Source organism: Apteryx mantelli, chromosome 13 (assembly GCF_036417845.1).
Source record: "Apteryx mantelli isolate bAptMan1 chromosome 13, bAptMan1.hap1, whole genome shotgun sequence".
In the NCBI taxonomy this organism is placed as follows: Eukaryota; Metazoa; Chordata; class Aves; order Apterygiformes; family Apterygidae; genus Apteryx; species Apteryx mantelli.
In genome coordinates, this window is record NC_089990.1 from 5,494,398 (window position 1) to 5,520,297 (window position 25,900).

Here is a 25,900-nt window from a genome sequence, read left to right on the forward strand (position 1 = left end):
AGACAAAATAACTATAAGCACAAACCTTTCTTTGAAGTCTTGCTAAGAAATATCCAGGTCATGCAACCAAAGTCCTGAAATATTAACTTATTTCAAATTCTCTTCTCTCTCTGACCTATACAGCACCGTGTTAGCCTTGCAAGGACGAAGCATAGCCCCACTCTGAAGAAAAATATCACCAGGACGAACTAGACCTTCACTTCCAAGCTCCCTCTTGTGGTTGTTGTGCCCAACAATAAACAGTGAAGGTGGCAGGGATGAACAATTCAGGGTAGTAGTAACGGAATCTATCATGCATCGATGTATACTGTTGGCTTTTCTTAATTTTTCAGTTTTTATATGCTATGTAAAAAACTATTACCAGGCACTGAATAATACAGTTTGTTGTAAACAAATGTAAATGATATCAGAAGCTGTACAAGAAACCCAAATAATAGCCCAGCACTGGTACTACCCAGAATAATATGTTATCTCATTTTTAATATGCCATTTATGCTTTGTTGTTGGCACAGCTATATAAAGAGCACTTGATGTTTAGTTTGAAAAGATCGCTTAGAAAGACATAAGAAAGCAACGCATACAGAAAGGAAAAGTCTCATGAATATATCAAGTCAAAGGAGGACTGACGCCTCCAAAGACCCAGGCTTCTCTTAGTAGTCAGTCATTTCTAGCCAGGGAGATGCATCTCACTAAATCTATGTAGTAGTCCAAAGAACAGGACCTGCATATGCTGGTCTTAATTTGCTTCGGACATGTACTGTTCCTGGTCCCTGCACTTGCAAAACCCTAGGTTAAGAAGACACAAGGCGAGTAAATTTACCTGTAGTCCAGTAGTCCCATGGCGAGGTCTCCAGGTGCTCAAGCTCTTTGTCCTCAGAGTGCTGTCAGGAGTCCAACCAACCAACCCTCCTCCCTAAGGCTCTCCTGAGTCACATGCAGAGCTTTCCTAGCTTATGCCCCCAAAAGAAAAAACACAGACCCCCCCCCCCCAACTAGGAACCAATACTGATTTCAAAATATGTGTATTATGCTACAGAAATCTGAATGACAGGTGGGCAGTGTCCCCTTTTCTGCTCATGCAGTTCTGGCAATAGAGAATCGTGAGACTATATGCAGCAGCGTAATCCCCATTCAGCGTAATCCCCATTCAGATGGGGATTAAAGGCCAGGGTGGTGAAAACCTTTGCTGAGCACCATCAGGAAGGATCTTACAGCCAAAGGCTGATTCTGAGGAAGCTGCCAAATTGAGTCTGTAATACTGGGTGAAGAGATTGAATACTAAAGGAAAGGAGGGAGCTCTAAGGAACTATATTGCTTATTTTCATGACAGGTGTGGTTTCCTTCTTGGCTTAAGACAACCAGCTCTGATTGAGTAACCATTGATTACATCTAGCAAAGAAATGCACGTGTTCTCAAGGTGCCTCCAGGCTAATGGAGCAGACCTATCTCACCATATGGATCTTGATCCTGAGTTTTGTTAACATATTTCCCTCCCAAGCAGCCTCTCTTCCCCCATTCCCTTCTCTTCCTTATAACCTCCCCTAAAAGGCCTTTATCGCATTTCAGTCCTATCAAGTCCTACTGAACTCCATGTATAAAGCTCAAAGCAGAGCTAAGGTTGTGTTGAAGCCATTCTTCAGCACAGGAAGTGGAGGACAACAGAGCAGCTTCCACCTGAAGTTGGAAGTTTGGTACTTCTGCAGTGATCAAAGGCAACCTCTGCCTCACGGCTCCTCTTCCATGGCCTTCTGGCAGAGAGTGGTAGCTGGGAGACAGACATGTTTCAAAGAACAAGATACATTCCTAGATCATGACTGGCTCAAGGTTTGAGAGGCACACTCATAAAACCTTTCCAAATTTTTAATTTGTACCCCAAGATGAAATAGTTCAGATGTCCTGAGATACTGTGCTGACATTTAATAGAGAAACAGCTTAGAGAGTTGCCACTCTAAAGAAATGTTTTAACTAACAGATGTGTCTCCAAAAGGAACCATTTACAGCCGGGAGTCAAAGTACATCTAACCATAGTTTGACCCTGGACAGGCCCTGAAGCTAAAATCTTTATTCAAACCTATTCAAAAAATTTGCATTACTGAGATTAGACACATGGCATTTGGCAAGTCTGTGCTAATTCCTGGTACATCAAACGGAAAACAACAACAGGATCAGTAATGGGACTGAGGTCACAGAAACACAGGGCTGCAAGGACTTCAAGAGATCACGTATGACAACCCACCATACTAAAGCAGGAACTAGACACCCCCTGCCCTTCCTCCAACAAATGGTTATCCAATGTCGTTTCCAGAAATTCTAGTGGAATACGCTCTACCACCTCCAAAGGTAGAGCTTCAACTATCCAAAAAGAAGGGTTTTTTTTCCCTCATTTTCAACTTAAATCAGCTTTGCTGAAAATTCAGTTTATTTCTTCTTACTTTCCCACAGTGGCTATGCTGCTGTTGATTACATGATCATTGTTAACTTGCTTTTAAGAATAAGGGTCTAAGGTCTGCTACAGTGGTAGGATGAATCCCATGCTGTCAATTAATCATTCTTTCTGCAAGTTCCCAAAAGGACAAGCAGCCCTTCAGGAATGTCACAAATGGCAAATATATTTCCTCTTTTCTGGACTGACCAGATAATTTAAGTCTCATGTCAAGATAGATCTTCTAAGGACGTAAAACTGGATGAAGTAGTCAGCTTAAAGACAGGAAAAAGGCAAGAAAATGAGCTTGAAGAGCCAGAAATTTCCCCAAAAGCTGATTGTCTGTTTAATTTACTGAGTTGTGTTTATTTATCAATTGTACATTTTAGTATGGGCATGGGAAGTTTAAGGCCAAATCAGTTAACTTACAGTATCTCAAAGATGTGACAGATACCTATGACTTTCATAAATCTTTTTTTTTTTTTTTAATGTTCTAGCTCACTTATTTATTTACATGCAAAAAGTGCAGCTTCAAAATGATTCTGCAATGCTAGTGCATATGATTCCAGGTAAGTCCAAGCACCTGGCAGTCCTTAACACAGTCTCCCACGTTATGTTCCCAGCAGGGAAGTGCTATGATTAACATTTTTCATCCGAGGCAAGAACCATTGAGAACACCCAGCAGCCGGCAGTGTCTCAGCGTCTCAAATCCCATGCAAGCCTAATCACTGGAAACATGATTTGGAGGAAATAATTCACTGTTAGAAAGTTGTCCCAGAGCACTCAGATGGAACCAACAGCATACCAAGGAGCATACACACATAATAAACCAAACATAAACAGCAAAGATTGCCCATCAGTGAATATTTTTCATGTTCCTGAAACAAAAGACACTCTTCCCCACCAATTATCACACGTAGCTTGACTTTGTGAAGGGGCTTGAAGAGATACTCAGCTTTGAAAGAGAGCACCAAAGGCGATGAAGCTTTTTTTCTTACTGATTCCATACCAAAATATACTGTTTCCATGGAGAATAACATTTTTTCCCCTACGGCTTTGCAATCCAATTGCATCATCACCGCCAGGAAAGCCATTTGCAAGCTCAATGCTGCCCTCAATGGAGCCAACAAATAGCTACAGGCAGGATTTGACCCTTGGATTGAACAACGCTGTTGCTGCTTTACAGCCAGAACTCTGTCTTCCTTGCTCCTCACAGCTGTATTGACCAGGCAGTACTAAAAGCGGCTACTTCATAAGATGAGCATGTTATCGCACTTTCATACAGTGCAGGGCACAGGGCCACCTCACCTCTTTGCAGAGCTTGCCGCAGGGACGGCAGCTATGTGCACACTTCCTCTAGCTGCTGAGTAACTGAGCAGTGACTCAACAAATGACTGAAGCTCCTACCGTCAGGCCAGACAAGCTACCGGGGCTACCGACTTTCAAGCAGATAGATAGCTCAAACAGGTCAACACGCATTGTTTGAGAATCCATATCTCATTTTAATTAAGACTAGACACTTCCACCCAGAACTGTAATTACGCAAAAGCCTCTTAGGGCAGATAACAGCGCGCTACTCGACACGAGGTGCGGCTCCTGGTTTACACTCCACCCACTCAGGATATCTTGTGCACTTCCTCGTAGGGCTGTCTCCACTGCAGGGTTCACGCGGTTGGTTCATACCCAGGTGCAGTCAACCAAGCTGCAAAGCCAACGCTGCCGTCATTAGCAATTCATTTATGTGTCACCGCGCTACGTGGGAGCAGGGTGGGGAAGAGCCCTCTCGGCTCTGCTGCAGTTAACTGCTGCTTTCCAAATGCACTGGGGGGGCCCTACCTGTCCTGACTGCACAGGGGAAGTGAGACACTGCAGAGCTTTCTGCACGGCATGTGCGCTTTTATAGCAGGGACTGTTAAACCAGAGAAAAAGCAGCGTGTATGGAGCCTCGAACATACAGACTCCTAAACCAGCTAGCTAGGTTTAAAGCAACATGAAGCTGTCACGCCTATTTTAGGCAGGACACTGCTTAACCACTTGTTCAGCAGCTCAGTTGACTCTCAACACCAACACTTTTGAAAGATAATGGTCTTAAACATGAATCTGACGTGCTCCCTTAAGCTCCCAAACCAGACTACTCTGTACTGTCACTTCGAAGCAAACCGGTGGTGTAAAGCCGCACAGACCTATCGGCTGAACTTGCATGCAGTTCCCAGTCTCCGAGGGGAAGCAGGAAGCAGCTTGCTTAACGACAGGGGAGAGTGCCCCAAGGAATCCAGAATGTTATGGCTGAATTATGACTTTTTTTTAACCACACAAGAGAAAGCAGACGTACACAACAGTCAGCTGACTTTTTACATCTCAGAGCAAGCCAGTCCCTATTTACTAGTTACCATATTCACTGGCAAATTAAGACCAGTCAGAGCACGGCAAGCTTTGCCCACCACCACCACCACCACTCTTGGTGAGGGGGCTAAGGGAAACATACATTTAATCCACAATCACTTTTAATGGGAATCCTCCCCTTTTCCCTGTCATTTCCCCTCAGGGCAGGAATTAGTCCCCTAACAGTGAGCAAGTATAAGCAGTAGGAAGAAACAGCATGGAAGCCTGGCTCCAAGACAAAGCTAACACTGTTCCAGGAGGGGGGTGGTGGTGGTGATAAGGATGCTAAGTGCTTTTGTCTGTCTCCACATCACTCATGATTGAAGCTGCCTCTAAGGTAGCAAGTTTTTGCAAAGTTTAAATCACTTTGTATATTAATTAAGATGTGGCTTTAGTTACATATGCTGTACTAAAGATCAGTACCAAATGCTAAGGTCTGCGGAAGACGGACTTTCGGTTTGAAGGCCCAGATGACTCAATCACTGACTTAGCAAACTCAAGGCTTTTACTGGAACATTTAAGATAATGGTTATCAAATAGCTTTGGGCACTCTCAGCTGGATCGTTTTCTAGAAAATTCTTCTGCTTCTTGCAAAACAGAGCTCCAGCAGTGCATACTTTGCTAGTGCGGTGGAATGACACCAGTTCTGGGCTAGTATAGTGGAGACCAACTGGAGTGAGACAGCAGGAAGATCTGTCAGGACCCATCGCAATTGCCATCTTCACACATACGAAAGTGTATGAAAAATAAGGTTAAAGACTGAGAAAAGAAAACATGGACATTTCTTTTGAACAAAGCTTCAGAAAAAGATTAATACTGCAATAGGGAGCTTTCGAAAAAGGAAGAGCCATGTCCAAACATGGCTGGACACCTCTAAGACTTTACAGAGAAGCTTGATAGGCTTTAGATTCACCAGCAAATGTAGTACTGCAGCCAGCTCCCCAGGTGGAAGGGAGCGAAGATCACCCTACCTGCCCCAGAGGAGAGGCACCATTACTGCTTTGGAACAGGCTCCTCAGCTCACAGGGGAGTCCCTCAGGTCCAGGCAGAGCCTGCCTTGCTCACGGAGATAACGCATGGTCCGAGGACGTGGTCCGAGCTCTACTCAGAGCACCTAGGGCAGAGTGAGCTTTATCCCCCCGTCTGGGCACCCCTATATACCCTGTTTCCCCGAGCCAGAGGAAGTCACTCAGTTGCAGTTATTACGTTTAGAATAGCCAGTACCTCAAAACAAATAAATAAATAAATTTAAAAAAATAAAAAAAAGTATTAAACAAAGGCTTGTCTGTTAGGCCCACTTTAAAAGAAGAAACTGAAAACAGACTACTCACCCCAGTTTGGTAATACAGATATCTATTTTATTAAAAAAGTTACAAACAGGTGGACTGTAGGGTTGTCTTACAAAATGACAAGAATGAAATCTACTGGAAAAAAATTTTTTTTTTTTTTACAAAGCATTATAGGTAATTGTTCCATTTTTGCACTTGTTATTCCAGATTTCACCTATCACTGATAAAGATACAGTACATTAGATACATGATGTTAGGTTACATTTTTATTTGCAGAGCCCTACTGCAGTGATTTGAACAACTCCTAAACAGATGCCATAGTAAAGACAATACATATTGCATTTATTATTAGCCTCTTATACTAATAAGCAACTTCACATGCAATCTATTGAGGAAGCCTAAAATAACTTTTGGTCCCTTTTTCCCCCCAAAGTGTGCTGAAGAAACCATCTCTCGTTTTCCCAGTCCTGTCACTCTAAGCTAGTTCAAGTTTCTTTAAGGTTTTTTTTTTGTTTTTTTTTTTGTTTTTGCGCTGAGGTTGATGAAAATGAACACTGGTTTGATAACTACCCATAGGAATGAACCACTGATTAATATTAACCAACTTTTTCCCCCCTTAGACAAAGGAAAACTAAGATCTTTATGAATTACTTTTATTTCCTATTACTTCCTTACAATCTACAAAAAAGATCAACACCACTTAAAAATCTACTTTGAATACAGGGTTTGGTTTAATTCTGATATTAAAGTGCAAACCTAAGTATTAGCCTCAGCCTGTTTATAAAGTTTGTACAAACAGGGGGGGAAAAAAAACCCTACAAAAATGTTTCAAGTAACCCCACAGGAAAATTAGGTGTTTTGATACCCAAGCAGAAAACTTGGTGTTCTCTTCGTTTCAGGATTCAAATTCAACACTGAATGTAGAGCCAGAATATTTACTTCCGCTCAATACTGTAAAGTCAGCCTGCATTATTACCAATAAAACACATTAATGTTGAGATACTGTACCGGCGATCTTTTATTGTTTTAAATGCCATCATCCACAATACATTTAGTGAGTTTTAAACTGCTTAACCTCATATATCCATCACTGCTTTTACTAGAGCTTTTCTCAAAGTTATTTAGCTATTACAGGGCAAAAATGTACATTTCTAGAAGCATGTTCAAATGACTAAAGCTGGGCTCCTAAAAACCTAGAACTTTGGTGCAGTAGGTGAGCTGCAGTTATTAAACTTCTGCAAAATAAAATCACACATTTTAAACCACTGCTAGAAAAAGCTCTCATGTATGCAACATGTTAATAAAACTGAACAAAAAGATTTCATCTGTTCTTTGTACATTTTCATTCTGCTCTTTATACCTGTGTTATTGTTAAAATTTTCAAGTATTCAGAGAAAATATGTTGATCAGGTAAACAATATGGAAGGCAATGGCTGTTCAAAGCACACTTGCAGTTAGTATCACTGAAACCTGGTGCTTTCCCCTCATTACATCAACTTGTCTCTAATATTAAACTTGTTTATTGGGAAAAAAAAACTAAAAAGCAATTTGTGACAGTGCAAGAAAAAACTTTAACAAATATTGCTTTAAAATATTATTCAGAAAGACAAATATTAGGAACTATAAAATGTAAAGTGATCTTATTTGCATTAGATTTACATGTGCAGAGGTCCACTAGATGTCACTTAATGTGCCAGGCAAAGCTGAGCTAACTCTGATTAGGCATACAGCCCATTTTGGAGGATACATTATCCCTTTTCAAAGGCATAAAGAAGCTATTTGTAAACAAGCAAGTTTAGAAACTCAGTAGAAGGAAAAGTGTGTGGCCATATTTCAATGCTACAATTGTCATTTTTGATTAAATGAGTTTAAGAAACCCATGACTGCAAGAGGAAAAGAAAAAAAAAAAAAATCAGCTGGAGACTTTACATCCCATTCCAAGTAATCTCTATTATCAGATCAGACCAGTTGCACACTATCACAGCTGCATTTGCCAAGAAAAGGGATACTACATCCATAGAACAGAGGTGCCTTCAGTATCTTCTCATGACACTGTCACACGTAAACAAAAAGTCTCAAAGAACGACCAACTACATTGTAGGAGAAAACTTTGCAAATAGAAATAAGCACTGATGCGAGGTAATATACAGAAGTAACCATTTGTTTAAGGCTCAATTTATTCTCCATTAAAACTCTCTTCTTTTAAAAGGCATTGAGTAGGTAATACTGAGTTTAAGTACTTAATAAATACAAGTTCAGAAATTGATTAAAGAAATCAATTAAAATATTAAAAATGAACTCTTGCATATTAGCCATTATATGAACTTAGAAAGCTATAAAAGGACTGATAGGTAAAGAACAGATTTTAAACGTATGGTAAACATGCTAAGCATTCTGGTTAAGGTGTGTGGATCCTGGAGGCCACCAACCTTATGCACTTAGATGTATGGCAATGTGCTGTAATAGAGACAGGTTTACCAAGGCTCAGCTCTGCAACCTGGGCTGAAAGTTCTCCAAAGCAGCATCTGTGCAAGTTTCCTCTGAGTTTTATCTGCAATTTAAACAAAATAGCTAATGAAAGCCATATTCCATAAACATTCAAAGTGAATTCAGCTTTTCCCATAGTGTGGAACAGCTAGTTTTCTAAACTGAGTTCTAAAGCTATTTTTACAGAAGCATTCTTGAAGTTCTTTTCCACTAATTCTGGTAGTAAAGGCGACAAATAGGTAACGATTGGTTACTATGAACCTGGTAAAAGCAGTTCAGTATCCCAAAGGGGCAGCTGTTATAAAGATCTGAAACAACTAGAGAATTTAAGTTCTTCTGTACAATGATGCATACCCTGGGCTTAGCACTGGTGATAAGTGAAACACTATATCACTCAGGAATATGAAGTAACAGCGTTTTGCACAAATTCTGGGAACATGTAGCTGAGCCAACTAACTCAGTCGAGACCTGAGTTTTCCACATTCAGATCCTCTAAATTAATATTAAAAAAAGAAAAACAAAACTTTGCATTTATCAGAGTTCACCTCAGCGGGGACAGAGTTGTACACTGCTGCTTTGAGTCAAGCACACAAAAAAATAAATCAAGTAGTTCCACCAGTGTGACCAATACATCTTTGTATTTCTGGTGACTTGCTTGCGTTTCATAAGATTTATCTGTAGAGATATCCTAAAAGTTTCAGTCCAAATTTAAAGTCTGTAGAAACCAGTCCTTTGCATGCATGTGCACACATTTCATTAAAGCTTGATGTTTGGCTTTTCAGGGAATTTGACGAGCATCTTCTCTATTCTTGAAGTCATCTCTTTGTGGCAGGACCCTATGATTCCTCTGATATTGTTTCTTTTCACTCTGACACAGTCAGAGTTTCCCTCCTTGGCTACCAATGGAAAAACCCTGACGTTCGGGAGCAGCACTCTTGTACTGGCAAGAGCAGAGAGCCAGGGTTTGGTTGGTTGGTTGTTTCCCCCCGCCACAGACACCTAACAGTAATTCTCACCCATTTTGGTGAGATTTCCCGCACACACACTGTTGCAAGCCAATGGATTTCAAACAAGAAGGGTCCATGCACTACTAAAACAGTAACAATCAGTTAGCTTTTAACGGGGATGGACTGGACCAGCTTAACATATCCTGTATCCTCGCTTAGAGCATGGGAGAGGCAAACCCATTTATAGGAGGGCTGCTTATCCTAGCAGTTTAAAAATCAGCTGCTGTCACAGCGGAGTTTTAGAGCCTCATCTAGGCTACCGACAGTTACTGAACAAGTGATCTATCCCGAAACTCCACTTCAACCCAACACCCAGAGCTGTGTGGTCAGAAAAGGACAGCAAGAACAGAGGAAGCAAGCAACGGTATTTTCCTCCAAATACTCTTCCAGCCTCCTAATACTTGCAGCTTAGGGACTTCCCAGGTCAGAGGTTTCACCTTTCCATTTAACTTGTCCTTATTTACTACAACTGGCACCACATAGTACTTTATATGGCTTTATTTGCCCACAAAATTCCTATAGTGTTCTCTGTTCTCTTTTGCAAGAGGGCAGGGCAGAGGGGTAAGAAAGACAATCTTGTAGGATAAATTTGTCTGTGCTGCATAGTCACACCGACGGTGTACTTTCAGTGTGGAAACACAGAGAGAGATACTCTTCCTTCAGCACTTGCTAGTGTCAGTTAGTCGTGAAGGGAAGGGACAGAAATCACTAAGCAGCAGTCTTTTACCCCAATATTAACGTGTTCCAAATCTGCTCAGTACTTCTGCAGAAGACTTAACACATTGGCCCAAAGATGACGTAGGTTATGAACCACTGTCATACTGAGAATTCAAGAGAACATGCAACAGGGAGTAGCTGCTGGGAATCTCAGATTTCTGAATGCGGTGAGATGACAGAAGACCACTGCAGAAGTAGGAAAGGGCCGGGATGCAGCAACAGCACACATGCTTAAAAGGAACTATAGCATATACTGGTTAGTACACTGCACTTATGATCCATCCTTTATTTCAGCCAAGAATACTGACTGGAACAGTAATTTAAGCAAGTGCGTCTCAAAAACATGATGAAAGAACTTACACAACATCATATCCCATGGAAGGTCAAATATTTCCTTTGCTTTTCGTGAGACTTTAATCCTTAGCATCCTGTGGTGGGGAACTTCAAGAAGTCAAAGTTCTGAGGTAACTTAACTGCTCAGCCACACTACCTTCCACTTATTTGAAAAGGTTGAGTAGTAGCCAGTTTTCAACATAGTTGTCAACAGATGGGTCGATATATTAGTACCAAAAACAACTAAGTGATACATGCTAGTTACAACTGACACCAAAATAGCCTTCAGAATTTGAAGGACTGATGAGAATAGGTCTAGCATATACTCCACACACCCTGCACACTAGTTTCTCCATCAGAACTGGAGAAACACAAACTATTTCTATATACTTCATTCTGAGTTAACTAACTGACCCAGACCTAAAACTAGTTCTGCACACAGAGAGGTCACAGAACTTGGAGATGATGATGATGTTAGGGCAGAACTGTAGTTGAAGCCTGTATCTTACACTCAGGTTTTCAGAGAGCTGGTTCCACCTTCTTCGTTTCACTTTACTTAGAAGGGGTCACTGCTAGCGCAGATGTTTGAGAAGCAGCAATCATCCCCTTGGATCATAGATAAGCAGAATACTCATCCCTACAGAGCTGACTACAACTATCAGAAGACACCATCAGTGGCTCTCCTACACTAGAGCACATCAGACAGAAATTATCAGGCAGCAAAGGCTTATCTTAATGTTAACGAGATGCTACACCTACTCAATCAAAGAACAAGGACAGAATGGGAGCCAGGAAGAAGTAAATATCCAAAAAGTGTAAGGCTGAAGTAAAAGATAGAAGGATGAAGCCTGGGAAGAGCCAGGACTAGTAATAAGAAAGAGGTTGCAGACATAGCGAGAACCGAACTGAGTAGGAAGATGCTCCAGAAAAGAGACTTACATAGCTTGGCACAGGTGAAGAAACTATGCTGGGCAGAGGCAGTATCCCATACAAGCAAGGAATTACTGTGTTGCTAGCAACAACAGCATCCCGTACAAGATGAATCACTAGCGAGCCAGGGGATTGCCATAACCTTTGGCACGATACCTTAAGGCCAGATACTCTTATCTGTGAAGCTGCCTCAGAACTAGCTGAAACTTTGCATTACCGTAAGTGCTATTAACCCTGTAGCATTGAGTAGCAATTCCTTCGATTTACTCATTCCTATACTCCTATAAAGCTCTGCAGGCATTGGGGATTAGTGTACAAGGAAAAGGACTTTGTTTAATTTTTCTCTGCTCTAGCACAAGCAGTTCACTTGCCTTTCAGCAAGCAAGTCTTGAACTTGCACACACCCCTTAGGAGCCCTTCCTCATTTCACAGCTTCTGGAGATAAAAATCTCGTGTATTATCTTTAGTATGACAGTGCTAGGGTCATGAACACCTAAAATTTTATATTCACAAAGCACTTGATAACAATCTCAAAGACTAATTTTGAGACTTCACTCTCTGACCTTACACTCAAGATTAAAGTGGACACGTAATCTAAAGCTTCCAGTAACAACCTATTTTCCCTCTTGTCACTCAGACACAAAAAACTCCTCCGACTCATGCAAGGGTAACTAACATGGCAGTCAAAGCCTAAACCTCCATCAGTGCTGCTGTCAAAAGGGGCAGTTCTCTCCCCTGAATTTTCATGCCATCCTTTAGTTCAGCACTTGCTCTTACAAATCACATCAAGTTGTTTGCTGTGGCAGAAGAGAGATCCAACAGAAACTGAAGGTCAGATGGATCAGCTGACTGCGTGGCCAGCCCAGTCACAAAGCATACCAAGTCCCTTGGAGCAACACAGATTTAAGCCCACGGTGAAACCACACCCACAGCCACTACCAGGAAAGCAGAGCAGGGGGTGTCAGGACTGCCTCCCACCGAGATGAGAGCATTGCCCCTTGCAGGGGAGCAGCAGATCCCTTTACACCATCAGGTGAAAGCCAAGTTGGGGTACTGAAAGGGAACACGGTGCCTGTGCAGTGCCAAGAGCAGCTAGCCTTGTAGGAAACCAAAGCAACGACCGAGAAGGGGGAAGCTTTATAAACCCCCCTCCGAACAATCTGCTGTCTTGCCACGCCTCTTATGAGTCACTGGGAAAGAGCTGCGCATAAGGAGCCATTTTATCATGTGTTCTCTGCTCAGGAGTTTTTAGAAGAATACTTTGCACATATCCTTGACGAGCACACGAGGGCTTCAAGCCACTCCCTGCAGCTCAGGGTAGTTCCCTTTCAAACTCACTCCACTGATAAGGCAAAAGCGTACTGTAAGTACATTCAGTTTCTGTACCACAGCTATTTGATTTATTTAAATAAGCTCAAAATCTTCTCAGCACAGTTAGTGGGAAACTCGGTCACAATAATCCTACCTAACTCCAAGGTAATTCTCATTAACTTGAAAATAATTCAGATACCAACTGCAGCCAATGGAGAAGCCTACTGCAACATCCCAACACATTATTAAGGATAAGGTTATGTCAGATACAGCACTGTCAGTCAGAATAGGTGCAAATGAGGTCATACACTCCGTCGCGTTGTAAAAATACTACAGGCAAAGGCAATGTTCCCTGACTAACCCTACCAGGGCAATGCAAGAAGACCATTTTACTCAAGTACTCATTCACAACTGAATCCACAAGCTTACATCTCTTTCAGAGGAAAGCTACCTCCAGGTCAGACTACTTAATTTCAGACTGTCTATCCCACTTTTTCTGCTTACTTAAACAGCATGATTATGCACCTCAATTAGTTATGACTGTTCAACCAACCTGCTCTGTATGGCCATGATTGAGGTTTTTCTTAATTTTTCTCACTGGACGATGCAAGTTGTACAACACTGATCTTGTTTTTCAGGCAGGGAGGCATAGTTCATTTGTCTGACGATCTCAGCAAACAGTTCATCCACCATTGTTTTGCTCTTGGCTGATGTCTCCATGAAGGGACAGCCCCATTCCTGAGCCAGAGCTCTGCCTTCTGCAGATAAGACCTCCCTCTCCGACTCCAGATCCACTTTATTCCCCACTAGGATCAGAGGAACTTTCTCGTATCTCTTCACCCGAACAATCTGGTCCCTCATTGGCTTGATGTCCTGATCAAACAATCCAGTTGGTTAGTATGCATAAGTAATCACATGAAATTGCTATAACCACTACAAAAGCACATTTTAATAACCCTAACATGCAATTGAAAACACTTCAGAAGATTTCTTAAATTCATATCCATGTGGATCTAGAACTCAGACAGAGGAAGTTCACTGTCCATCTTTAATAATAATAATAAAAAAGTATATTTTCATTTTATATGAATGCATATTTTATAAATGTGTGCGTATATATATAGTAACTACTGTACTCTAAGACTTTTGGTTCAGCTAGAGGAAGATACAGTATGGCTGGTTTCAAGTCAGATTTCTGTTTTGCTGAGAAATTTGTCTCAAGTCTAATGACAGCAGATTTGTAACATTTGTAGCAATATCTGTATTATTACACAATCATTTAGGAAGCCTGTGTTCAGCTTCCGGCTTGAGGAAGCTAGTGAATAGTCCTCTCACTTCTGGAATGCTTAAATTGATTTATTGTGAACACATTTAATCACATGCAAGTAAGCAAATTAGATGCTATAAGGTTTTATTACCTAGAGATGCATTTATTCAAGTCTGAACTAACATCAGGAGTTTACAGTTTAAAGTCTGAGTCAATCTCCTCTGCGCCTCTGAATGTTTTAAGTTATTATCAGTACAATTCATGCCTACAGATTGTTGCATAGTTCTGAGACAAAGCAATTGAGCATTTAAAGTCACCACTGTTTAAAAGAACTGTAGAGAGTGGTTTACACCTAAAAGCTATGGAGTAAACATACAAACAGACAAGAATAATTAAATATTAACAGGGTGGATTACTAACTGCGCGCCCATTCCTTGAATAATGGGGAACACTCAGGTTCCAAAATAAGTGAAAACAAGGAGAGAAGCATCCCAATGTCACTGCTGTTGTTTTCCAAAGAAAGTATGCCTTCAGCTTGTACTGAAGCTATGCTGAGGCCTCTAAGATAAAGCTTAGCCTTCAGCAGAAGCAAACATTCTGCTTCAGTGGGGGTGTGCAAGGTTTTGCCAAGCAGCTGGAATACACCCAAATCAGCAACTGAAGCCAACGCAGAAGTTGCAAATCCCTGCACTACATGCAGTGCTGCTAAATCCAGTTATTCCCCACAAATAAAGGCTTATTTCTAGAGGCAGTTCAAACCAGTTACTGGCTGAGAAATTTCTGTTTTTTCCTGAGTTTTAATAATACAAATGAAATTCAGATCCCCAAATTATTGCATATGGCCTGCTTCTCCTCTCTAGTACACCACCTACACTGCGAAAGCATAGAGCTTGCCCTGGAATATGGGGGGGGTTGGTGCGCGTGGGGGGTAAAATCAGAGCTTACTTAAGTTGCAACTGAAAAGCACATGCCCCTCTCTCTGTAAGATCAACTGAAGAAACATTCCTCTTCAGCAAAAAAGGGAAGTCTGGATTTTAATATTGAGCGATTTCTTAATAAGAGGGGATTGCCAGCAGCATTTCTCTTAGGGAAGTGGGAGCTGGCGATTGTTCTCCCACACTGCGCGGGATTTAACAGCGGCGGCACCCTGATAAGTCCCTGCCGAGCAAGCACTTTTCCATTAGGAAAGGCGGCTCGTGGAAGCACTTTTTGAGGAGGCATTTTCGCTTTTGTCTTTACGGAGAGAGAAGGGAAGAAGAAGGGGGGGGGGGGGAGGGGGCTAAGCCTAAAGCTCCCCTCGGCCCAGGGCGCTGCGCCCGGGCAGGGCCGGGGCCGCGCTTACCTGGAAGGACTGCTGGTTGACCAGGCTGTAGACGAGGATGAAGCCCTGGCCGTTTTTGATGTAGAGATCGCGCATGGAGGCGAACTGCTCGGTGCCCGCCGTGTCCAGGATCTCCAGCACCGAGGGGGACGAGTCCACCTCGATCTCCTTGCGGTAGAAGTCCTCGATGGTGGGGTCATACTTCTCGATGAAGGTGCCGGTGACGAACTGCACCGTCAGGGCGGACTTCCCCACGCCGCCGCTGCCCAGCACCACCACCTTGTACTCCCGCATGAGGCCCCGCTGCCGCTCGCCGCTCCCCCGCCGGGCCTAGGGCCTAGGGCAGGCGGCAGCGCGGCCCTCGCATAGCCCCGGCCCGCCTGAGGAGAAGGGCGAGGCCCAGCTGCTCCCGCGCCGTCCTGCGGGGGGAGAGACAGCCGTTAGGGCCCGGCCCGGCCCGGCCCGGCCCGGTCCGCCTTACCGCGCCGCGCCGCCCCGCTCCGCGCCTTACCGCGCTGCCTCACTCCATCGCGCCTCGCCTCCGCCTCGGGAACCGCCCGGCAGCCCCCGCCCCCGCCCGGAAGGGTTATGCTGCGGCACCCGGAGGCGCGCCCCTCCCCGCCCGCTTTCTCGGGTCACTTCCGGGCCGGGAGCTACGCGGCCGCGCAGTGCGGGAGAAGCCGGGGGGACGCCAAATACTGGCGCACTGGCCGCCCGGAGGGAGGGAGGGAGGTGCTGCGTCACTGCCCGCAGAAGCAGGGCCCGCGCGCGAGGGGCGGGGACACGCGTGGGGGACGGGTTTGGGCGTGGCACCGAGGCGCCTTGCCGCCGCTTCCGGGGGACGGGTTTGGGCGTGGCACCGAGGCGCCTTGCCGCCGCTTCCGGGGGACGGGTTTGGGCGTGGCACCGAGGCGGCCTCCTGTCGCCCAGTCCTGCAGGGCGGGTACAGGCAGAGATGGCCGCTGCCGCGTCGCCTCCACACGCGCCCTGGCGGCCCTTCCCCGGGGCGGCGGGGCGCGCAGGCGGGCTGCCCCCGGGCTCTGCGGCCACCGCCAGGGCCCCGGCCTCCTGCGTGCCCGCCTGGGCCGAGCGTCCCCTCACGCCAGGCCGGGGAAGGCCGAGGTGGTGGCGCCTGGTGTGAGGGAACGTCTCCCTGGCGAAGGGGTATTTCCCTGGCGTCTCCCCGGCGAAGGGATATTTCCCTGGCGAAGGGATATTTCCCTGGCGAGGGGACGTCTCCCTGGCAAGGCCCAGCCAGGCGCGAGTCGCCTCCCAGGGGACGCTGCCCCGGCGAGGCCCTGGGCGCTGGGTCCCGGCCTCGGGGAAGGGGGTCTCCTTGTCCCGTCAGCTCGCTCCGGGGAGGGCGAGCGCAGGTCCTGCCCAGCGGGAGGAACTTCGCTGGGCTTCCCGGGTGTTTCACAGGAATGGTTTAGTTCTGGAGCTGCCGGCTGCAAATGTCACATCATTTCTTAAATGACTTTCTATTAGAATTTACTCCCCCCCACACACACTTTCTGTTTCCAGAGAGAAATTAAGGCAGCATGAAAGGGAGAAGAAGAAAAACAATATCACGTTTTTAGACCTTTAAATAGTGAAAATCTTAGGAACTTAATTACACTTATTTGTGTATAAAAAGTTGTGAAGAATTAACTTTCTCCCGATTCCTGTTTTCAGACTGAAATCTTCCTTTATCTAAATCATTGTTAATTGCAGCATAAGTTCCAGAAACACAGCGGTCTTTAGGAATGTTTGAGCCAGCTCTTATTCAGCGCTTGTTACTCAAGTAAAACTCACCTCTGAGGCCCCTGACAGGAAGCAAAGTATTGTTTTTTTCTGACTAGAGCAGAGGATATTGGTACAGTGGGAGGAAGAGAGGGGTGAAGAGGTGCTTAGTATCTGGGGGAAAGAGCGAGGCAGGTGGCTTAAACCTGTGGAATAGACGGTGATTAGCAGGGAGGGGAGGAGAGGGGGGAGGTATAACATGTCATCATAATTTTACACGCCTGAAAGCGTGCTATACATAATTTGGTCTAATAAAAGATAGCTCTACCTACAAACTTTGTCCCGTGACCTTCACAACTACGGGAAAAGACGCTCAATTTTACAGCCTGATTATCATGTACTTTCTGAGCACTATCACATGTTCTGTAAACAGCACAGAGGCTTTGCTTTTTGCCTTTATTTTCTTTTGCTCAGAGTTGTTTGCATGAAAAGCCTTACAGAGTCAGCAGTAACTCTCTACAACAATAAACCAGTGTTTTATGGCTCCGCGATGGTTGATGGCTTGAACTGCATTATCATTCCCGCTCTCGCGACACACAGGGTGAGGTGCCAACAAACGCCAGATGTCAGTAAGGGACCGAAAACAGGAGCGGAAGCCTGCAAAGCTGCTGAAATGACCTTCAATGAAGAGCCAAACTAAAGTATTAGGTATTGCAGCTCATCCCTAGCACTTCCCAGACAAAATACTTCCCCTGTCATTTTCTGAATTTCCCCCGTTGTTTCCAGGAAGTAACTAAAGATAATGAATAACTGTTTTCCTTTTAAAACAACATTCCTCAGTCACTTCAGAACTTAACTGTCTTCTCAAAGCGTTTCCCCACAGGAGAAGTAGCCCTCTAATACGATCACATTTCTTCTAGGTATGAGATAGCTACTTGTCACGGTCTGCAGAAATTCAGCAGATATATGTGATAAATAGGATTTGTCCCTGTCCTCTGTCCTCTGTGTATCACCGATTTGATTGCAAGTCTGAGGCGGATGCTGCTGTCTGTCTGCGTTGTGACTCTTCCCACGCTTCCAGCAGACCGTAGAGAGCTGCCTGGTCAAGGTTAAACATCTTCCAAGGATGCAATTAAGGTACTCTATAGATGGCTCTGCTTGTGGTTATTTTTGCAAGTAGCATTATTTCTTCACTTTCATTCCATAAAGGAATTATGCCCATTATGGGGAAAACTCAGAGAGGACTTTTAGCTGCCAGAACAAATCTTACATAAGTGGCATGAAATTTGAGTCACTTGTCTTTATTAAATGTAAGTAATAACACCTCTCCTTCCTTTGCCTCTGAAATTGTTTTGTCAAGTGAATTGCTGGCATGAGTTAGATGTGCATGGATAGAAGATGTTCATGTGGCTGGTGAATCAGCTCGAAAATGTAAAAAGGTGAGCATTAAAACAGGCTGCCTCCTACCTCAACCTTCTTATAAATCAGGAGTAGTTGCAGAGTACCTAATGCATTCAAGGTGCTCAGGATGAAGGAAAGAAAGGTACAGTCCCTTGCAGAGGAGCTTCCAGTCTAATTTTAACCATGACAATAAGTGACAGTGACAAATGGGGGGGGGGAGAAAAGGGGAAAGGGAGGATGAGGGTTACAATAATAAGATTACACGGTCACTTAGGTTCATTGTGCGCCTGCCTTTGTGGCACTGCTGGTCCCTTGTGTTTCCGATGGGTGGAGGAATGATGGATGCAGAGAAACTGGGGCAAAGAGCACAGCAATGGGGCAAATCAAAGGAAAAACAAATATGTTTTGATGCAATTTGACTTTACTGGGAGCGCCTCGCTCTTGGACTGACTGGGCAGGTGCAGTTCCTCTTGCAGGATTAGGAACTCTTTTTTTCCCTCCAGATCCTCGCTGTGTAACCAATGCCAGTTTAGATTCCTTGAGATTTATCTCCCAACTTTATAACTGGCCTTGCATGTCTACATACAGACCCTGTAAAAGGTCTATCTCAAAGTGTTCCTTGTTGTCCATTATCCTTACAGCCTGTTGTTCCCTTCATCCTGCGTGCTGCATGGCTATTTCACCGGGCTGCACGCTGCCACATAGCTGGATGTACCCAGTGGTGCAAAGGATTTCGAAACTCGAGATGGGAATAGCTGCATCTTCCATAAATGGCCAAGCCCGGAGCGAGCTACATAAGCCACCTCATGCCGATAACTCCCTTCCGCCGCTCCCTCGCTATTGCCGGCTCAGCACCTGCGAGATGCAGCACATCCCAGGCCAAAGGCCTCGCTTAATCTCTGCTGCCGCGCTCCCCAAGCGGGCTTGAAAGGCCCAGGGCTTTGGCCCCTGCTGCCGCTCGCGGCCCCGAAACAAACCTCCCAGACGAGCGTCTGGGCAGAGCCTGGTTGCGGCCGGTGCTGCTCCGGGCTGCCGATGGACTCGGCCGCAGCGTGCTGTGCCTGCAGCCAGCAGCAATAAACCCGGCTCTTATTAAATTAACCTGCACAGACCCGGATCGCGCAGGGATGCTGGGGGGATGCACAGACGGCACAAGCGAGGGCCAGGAATAGCTGCAATCCTGCTCGTGTCCGTGAGAGACGGCTCCTGCCCAGCGCTGCGCCCTGCAGCGAGGCGCTGCCCTGCAAAGCCGGCAAGGGGAATAGCAGAGGGGAGCCCCCGCGAGCTGCGGAGGGCGGTGGGAGCATCCCGAGCATCCCGCGGCCGGGTCGCTGCACCGGCGTGGGGTTGCGCCACCTCCCCGCCAGCCGCTCGGAGCCTCCCCGGCACAGCCTGGGCCACTGCGCAGGCTCGGCCCCGCTGCGGCCAGTGCCGCTTTCAGGCTGTCCGCGCTGTAATTAATGACTGGCTCCTGGATGTGACTCACCGTGTTAACGCTATAAAACAGACTCTTTTCTGCCAGGACGTCTGCAGCAAACTGCCGAGTGAAGACAACCATGTAGATACCCAGAAGGGGTAGCCTGGATTTCACCTAAGTTACCCAATGAAAGCCATCTAGCTGGGTGCATAATTTGTGCAAATGTATGCGAAACTAGGTTAAGACCTAGTGTCATCTCTCCTCCACCTCTTCCAGAGGTTTTGCTAATCCACTTACTGAGCCTGATGGTATTTAGCACGTAAGCTGCAGAGCAGGGCCCGGCTCCTCAGGGTCCGGGTGGCTCCTAGCACACTGGGGCGCTGGTCTCACATCGGGCTCTTTTGAGCAGGTCCTGTCACACCAATCACATAACCGTGATGACAGCTTTGTATTTCGGCTCCTTCAGATTATAGTGAAATATGTCTTAGGGGTTGGACACGTTCCCCTGGCCAAGGCTCCTCATTCTGGGGGCATTTCAGGCTGCACTACCTGCAGAGATCCTTCTCTTCTTTGCCAGCTTCTCCTGCCAACGTGGAGATGACTCAGAGGCAAATCTTGAAGGCCTTTCTCAGAAATTTGTTATTTCTGCCATATGCCACCTTTCAGACATTATTTTAGTAGTCCCGAAAGGCATGTTGGCACCTAAAGAAAAGGTAAAGGATTTATTCTAGGGCAATAAATGATCCTGGGGCAGAACTGGGGATGCACGGGACCATATCAGGCACAAAGAGCAGGTTGCGGCATTTCTGGGGAGGGGCAGCACCTCTGTCTAGTTCGGCCCCATGGGGGGAAGGCGCCGGGGGGACCCTCTCCGCACCCTGCCACGCTCCCGGGAAAGCTTGCGGCTGTGCTCGCGGCTTTCCCGCGTCCCGGGGCTGGCGAGAGCGGCTCGGCTTGACCCGCTACCTTCAGGCTGCCCGCGCCGGCCCCTCTCCGCCCGGTAATCCCCACGGAGGCTGCGTCTCCTGCAGGATCAGCATCTGGCGCTGGGGCCCAGCCCCTGGATTTTCCCCCTCTGGACATGAGCATGTCTCCCGGTGAGGATGAGGATGGTGCAGCGAAGAAGCGTGCTTCGCAGGTCTCCTCTGCCCGTTTTTCCTGGTCGTGGAGCTGTCTCCTTATCGCCCTTCATGGTCCAAGCTAATATAACCCATAAAAAAGCAGCATCTTGTTATCTTAAACACCCAAGTGAAAAGAAAGGTTGGGGGGAGGGAAAGCTAAACATACTGCCAAGATATATTTAAGATTTGTAACAATAAGGCACTTAAAAACTGAAGTCTAACAGAATAGTTCCCACTCTCTTTTAAAATTCCCGTGGATTTTCCTTTTTTATGATATTCCTGCAGCAATTGCAATTCAAATGCTACAGAAATGTGCAAACTTGTGCACAAGCTGCACTAACAAAATGAGCCAGCTAACAATTAATTAGTGAAGTGCTCTGCTTTAGAGAGAGAGAGAAAAATGCAAACTTCAACCCAAACAGGGTCTTAAGAAAATACTTTGATATTGCATTGATTTTAATTAGCAAAAACATTTCTTTCTTCTTTTTAATAAACTACTGCTAACTTGACAATTTCCTTGTAGCAAAGTGACAAGCATGATCCTGAATCGTTAACTCCTCTGTGAGGACTCTGGCGCTGAGCTCATTAAAGTGTGCTGAATCCCGAGCTCGGAGGCTGCTCTCCCGTCCAGCACGTCACGACCGGAGACCATTAACACCCCTGCGACGGCTGCTCTGCAGCCCCGGGAAAGGTGGTGTGACCGCGCCGCTGAGCGCGCCCCGTCCCCGAAACGGGCCCTCCGTGCCGCTCCAGCTCCCCGTTTGAGCGGATGGCGACATCGCCACGGCGTGCCACGGCGTCTTGCCAAACTGGAAGGGAGCACCCGAATCCTGCTTGCCCCGCTCCCCGTGCTTTCGTGCACCCGTCGCTTTTCCCAGCCGTCTGCACGCTGCGGGCTCGCCGGCGAGCTCCCGTGCCGGGAGGACGCCCCTCGCTCAGCTCATGGCGCCGCCGGGGCCGGGGGCCGGTAATGGGCCGCGCCGCTCCTGGAGAAGATCAGCCCGAGGCCGGAGGGAGAGACTTTGCAGACAAGTGCATTGGCAGAGCCGCGAGCGCTGTGCAGGCAGCCAGAGCCTCCCCCCAGACTGCCTTTGCGCGAGCTAACAAAACTGTCTGCGGCGCGAGAACACAGCGAGCTCGTTACGAGACACTTCATCAGCCTCGCTGGCAAGGCAGCAGGAGAGCGCGAAGCTGCGCCTCCTCCTTGCCAGGACCTGTCAGCTCCCCTGCAAACGACACCTGGCCGCTCGGAGCCCGGCCAGGCAACAGCACGGATCCTCGCAACACCCCAAAGCTACAGCCTGGGAAACATGTGGCATCGATCATCGGAGGGAGCCCGACCAAGAGGCCGCCGAGCCCAGCCGCTCGAGGGCCCCGGCGCGCGGCAGCCGAGGGGTTGACGCGCTCCCGCGCTGGGGAATAGCACTGCAGCCGCTTAATTAGAGCATTCAGATTGCACGGGGTTGCAAAGTAGCTAATTTCTCAACTTGAAAAACAGAATTAATATTTGCCAGGGAGGAGTATTAGAAGCAGCAGGGGCCATCAACAGGCTTGATGGGTCTCTGCAGGCTGGTGAGGGCTCGAGAGGTCTCTGCGGTAATTGCCAGCCGTCTTTAACGTTTTGTTCTGCAGCTTATGAACTTGCTCGAGTTCATTTTGGGGATAAAAGCTAGCGATCCAAACCCCAGCTGGATCTCTGCCTTCGGGGGTGAGGGGCTGCTGGCCCAGCAGGTTTTTCAGAGCAGCGCTACGGCATTTCAAAGCGTTTCCTAACTTGCACAGCCTGGAAAGGATCAAACCGGCAGCTGCTGGAAGCAAGCGGGGCTCCGACAGGGCCGGCGCTCCCCTGCCATCCTGCAGCCCCTGCCACCTGGCTCTCCTTGATCTCAAGCATCCACCTCGTCCCTAAGGCCTTGCTTGTCCCCTGCTTTCTGCTTTTCTTCTCTTTTTCCCCATATTTAATCCCATGCCAAATTCTTCCCTGTCCTCTTAAAATTCTGCAAGTCTCTTATTACTATTTTTTTTTAAACTTGGCTGCATAATTCTGCAGCATTTCGAATCCCTCCGTGTTTAATCTTCATACCTTGTGCCACCACCATGTTGCAATCATTTAAACATGAGTTCTTCGCATACTGTGCCTGCTTGACACAAGTTTTTGCGTGCTTCCTAGGAAGGAGCTCATCCGCCGTTATCCCGTGCGCCGCGGTGAATGCGAATGGCCGTCGCTCCAAGAACAGGCAGCAGCTCCGCTAAGGGGAACAGGTGGATAAAAGGCCGTTAGCAGCTTTGCTTTGAGTTTGGTGCCGGCTGATGTTTGGTTCCCTGCAAACCCAGCTGAGCAAACCCCGGCTCCTTCCTCGCGCCCCGGCTTCACGGGCCTTCGCTGGCGGCCAGCGCTCTGCATCCCGCGAATATCCAGGCAGACGTGCGCGTTCCCTGTGCCCAGCCTGGCTGAACCGCCTAGCACTGAAAATAGCAACGGTTCGACCAGCAAGAGCAGCGGGGTGCACGCAGGCAGGAGAGGGCACCGAGCTGCGACGGAGCCAGCACCTGGGCATCAGCGCCGGGTTCAAAGTGCCCCGGGACCTTGGCGTGACGCCGGGGCCGCGGCAGACGCCTCTGCCACCGTCCCTGCAGCCCTACAGGGCAGTGTGCCGCCTGTCCCCGCGCCGCCCTGGGCCTTTGCGGTCCCCCAGGGCCCCTGGGGCGCCGGGATGCTCACTGGTCCGGCACCGCTCAGCGGCTCCCGCGGCTCCCGCTGCCCCGGGGCAAGAGCAGGCGACGCGGGGAGCAACGTGTGCGGGGCCGGTGAGGACGGCTGGTCCGCTCTCCGCAGCGCCGGGCTCTTGAATTCCCTGCTCCGGCCCTTGGCCCCAGCCCAGCGACCCCCTTTAAACTCTGCAGTCAATTAAAGGCTCCGAGCGCGCCGGCGGCGCTGGGCGCTGGGCGCTGCGACAGCCTGAGGTCCCCAGCTTCACATTAGCGGAAAAATCTCAGTTAACTGGGGCTTAAAGCGGAAACCAGACGATTCCTGCCGGGGTGACCTTGTCCAGGTGTGGGAACACACCCACCGGGGCATGAGGTGCGGATTCACACCTCGGTGCCAGGTGGGATCTTTAACCGCAGAGGGTCTGGAGCAAACGCTCCTCTTCTTCCCAGGGAACAGCGGATTCGAGGGTTTCTTCCACGTCTGGAGCTGCCCGGAAGCCGGCTGGTCGTTGTGCCTCCCCGACGAGCCCCTCGCAGCAAGGGGGACCCCCGTCTCCTTACCCGGGCGGCAGCGAGCACCGATCCTGCTCCCAGCACCTGGCACGGCTTCAGAGCCGCATTCCTGGGGCTGGATCGCATCCGGCACATGGCAGCATCAGGGAGGGATCCAAATCCGTCAAACCAGAAGCCGCATCGACTACAAACACAGGCTTGGAGCCAGTGGTGGCCACGGAAGGGAGGACGGCAGCCGCTCCTTCGGGAAGACACAGATAATAACATCACGAGCAAATAACGTCCGTCGGAGCGAAGCAGCGATGCCTCCGCGCGGCCCAGCTGCAGCTCCGCCGAGACGAACGGCATCCGCGTGCCCAGGCTGCGGCGGCGATCCTCGGGCTGGATTTCCACCTTCGGACCCGGAGCGACAGCAGCGCAAATGGCCAGGGAGAGGAGAGCGCCCACCGCGGCTCCACGCACCGTCGCCACGACCCTGCAAAAAGGCAAAATGAGGTGGAAAGGACCAGGAAAAAATCTCCCGGCCAAGCAAAGCCCAGCTGAGAGGCTGCAGGGGTCGGCTTGCCGGCACCCGGTGCTCCGCTAGCCCCCTCCTAGGAAGGGTTAACCGGATTTCTTTGGAGAGGAGATTTCAAACCCGCAACTCATTGGGGATGAGCCAGACAGTTCTTTCTCCATTCTCCTTTATCTCATAATAAATAGATCAAAGTGATCTATTTATCCAGCACGAAGTCCGGATTGAATAAAGGCTGTCTGGCTTTGGACCACAGAGACCCATTGAAGCAAGCCTTGAAAAACAGATTTTTTTTCCTTGTGTTTCCTGCCGAAGCCCAAACAGCCTACGAACTAAATGGAGATTTTTATTAAACTTGGCTCTCCTACGCAAACATGCCCCAGCGGAGAGGAAGACAGATAGGCTGGGTGCTGCAATATTTCCAAATGACGCATGCCATAAATACGCTCTCATGTACAGCTCGCTCAGACTTCCAATCCAGCTTCCGCTATAAAGCAACTTCCCAGCTCACGGCAAGCGATTGCACCCAGCGAGGACAGCCGGGCTCGCGGCAGAGCGCCGGCAGCTCTTGCTCTGCTCCTGTTCTCCCGTGCGTCCAAATCAAGTCTCCGCACTGCGTTCCCGAGCTGGCTGGGGACAGACCGGCCGTGTCGGACCTCGGCTGCTCGTGCGGGAAAGCAGCACGAGCCCGTGGCCAGGCCAGGCCAGGCCAGTGACCTTTCGCCCACTTGAATTTTGCCCCCCCCGGAGCAGTCGTGGCGGCAGAGGAAGCAAACCCAGGCAAAGCTGATGACAAGAAGGCAAGAGGGAGCATCCCACCCCGGGACCGGACCACCAAAACCTGCGGCGCTTGGAAAAGTTTCAGCTTTCCCCGTTCTTTGGGGGTTTCAGAAACGAAGCAGACATTTAATTGTGTTACCAGACTAGGCGGCCGTCATTTATAGACAAAAAAGTCGTAAGTGGCCTTGACACGCAAATGGAGTCAATTAACCTGCAGAGAGAAGTCAGGGAAGCAGGCTAATGGAAAAGACGGTTAT

General features: G+C 47.7%; 1 protein-coding gene across 1 annotated transcript; it reads right to left on the reverse strand.

Annotated features, from left to right (window-relative positions):
* Positions 1–6,140: 6,140 nt before the first annotated feature.
* On the reverse strand, positions 6,141–16,054 carry RAP2C (RAP2C, member of RAS oncogene family). The gene is made up of 4 exons (XM_067304002.1): positions 15,978–16,054; positions 15,488–15,885; positions 13,432–13,751; positions 6,141–8,644 (listed from the first exon to the last, which is right to left on the reverse strand). Exons 2-3 carry the CDS (start codon positions 15,758–15,760, stop codon positions 13,473–13,475), a joined length of 552 nt encoding a protein of 183 aa, XP_067160103.1. The 5' UTR covers positions 15,761–15,885; positions 15,978–16,054; the 3' UTR covers positions 6,141–8,644; positions 13,432–13,472.
* Between the last annotated feature and the right edge of the window lie 9,846 nt (positions 16,055–25,900).

Bases quoted from the DNA above. Each gene is read 5' to 3' on its own strand.
- RAP2C (XM_067304002.1), bottom strand. From the start codon at position 15,760: ATGCGGGAGTACAAGGTGGTGGTGCTGGGCAGCGGCGGCGTGGGGAAG. The intron at 13,752-15,487 runs GTAAGCGCGGCC...TTGTTTGATCAG, and splicing joins TCAACCAGCAGTCCTTCCAG to GACATCAAGCCAATGAGGGA.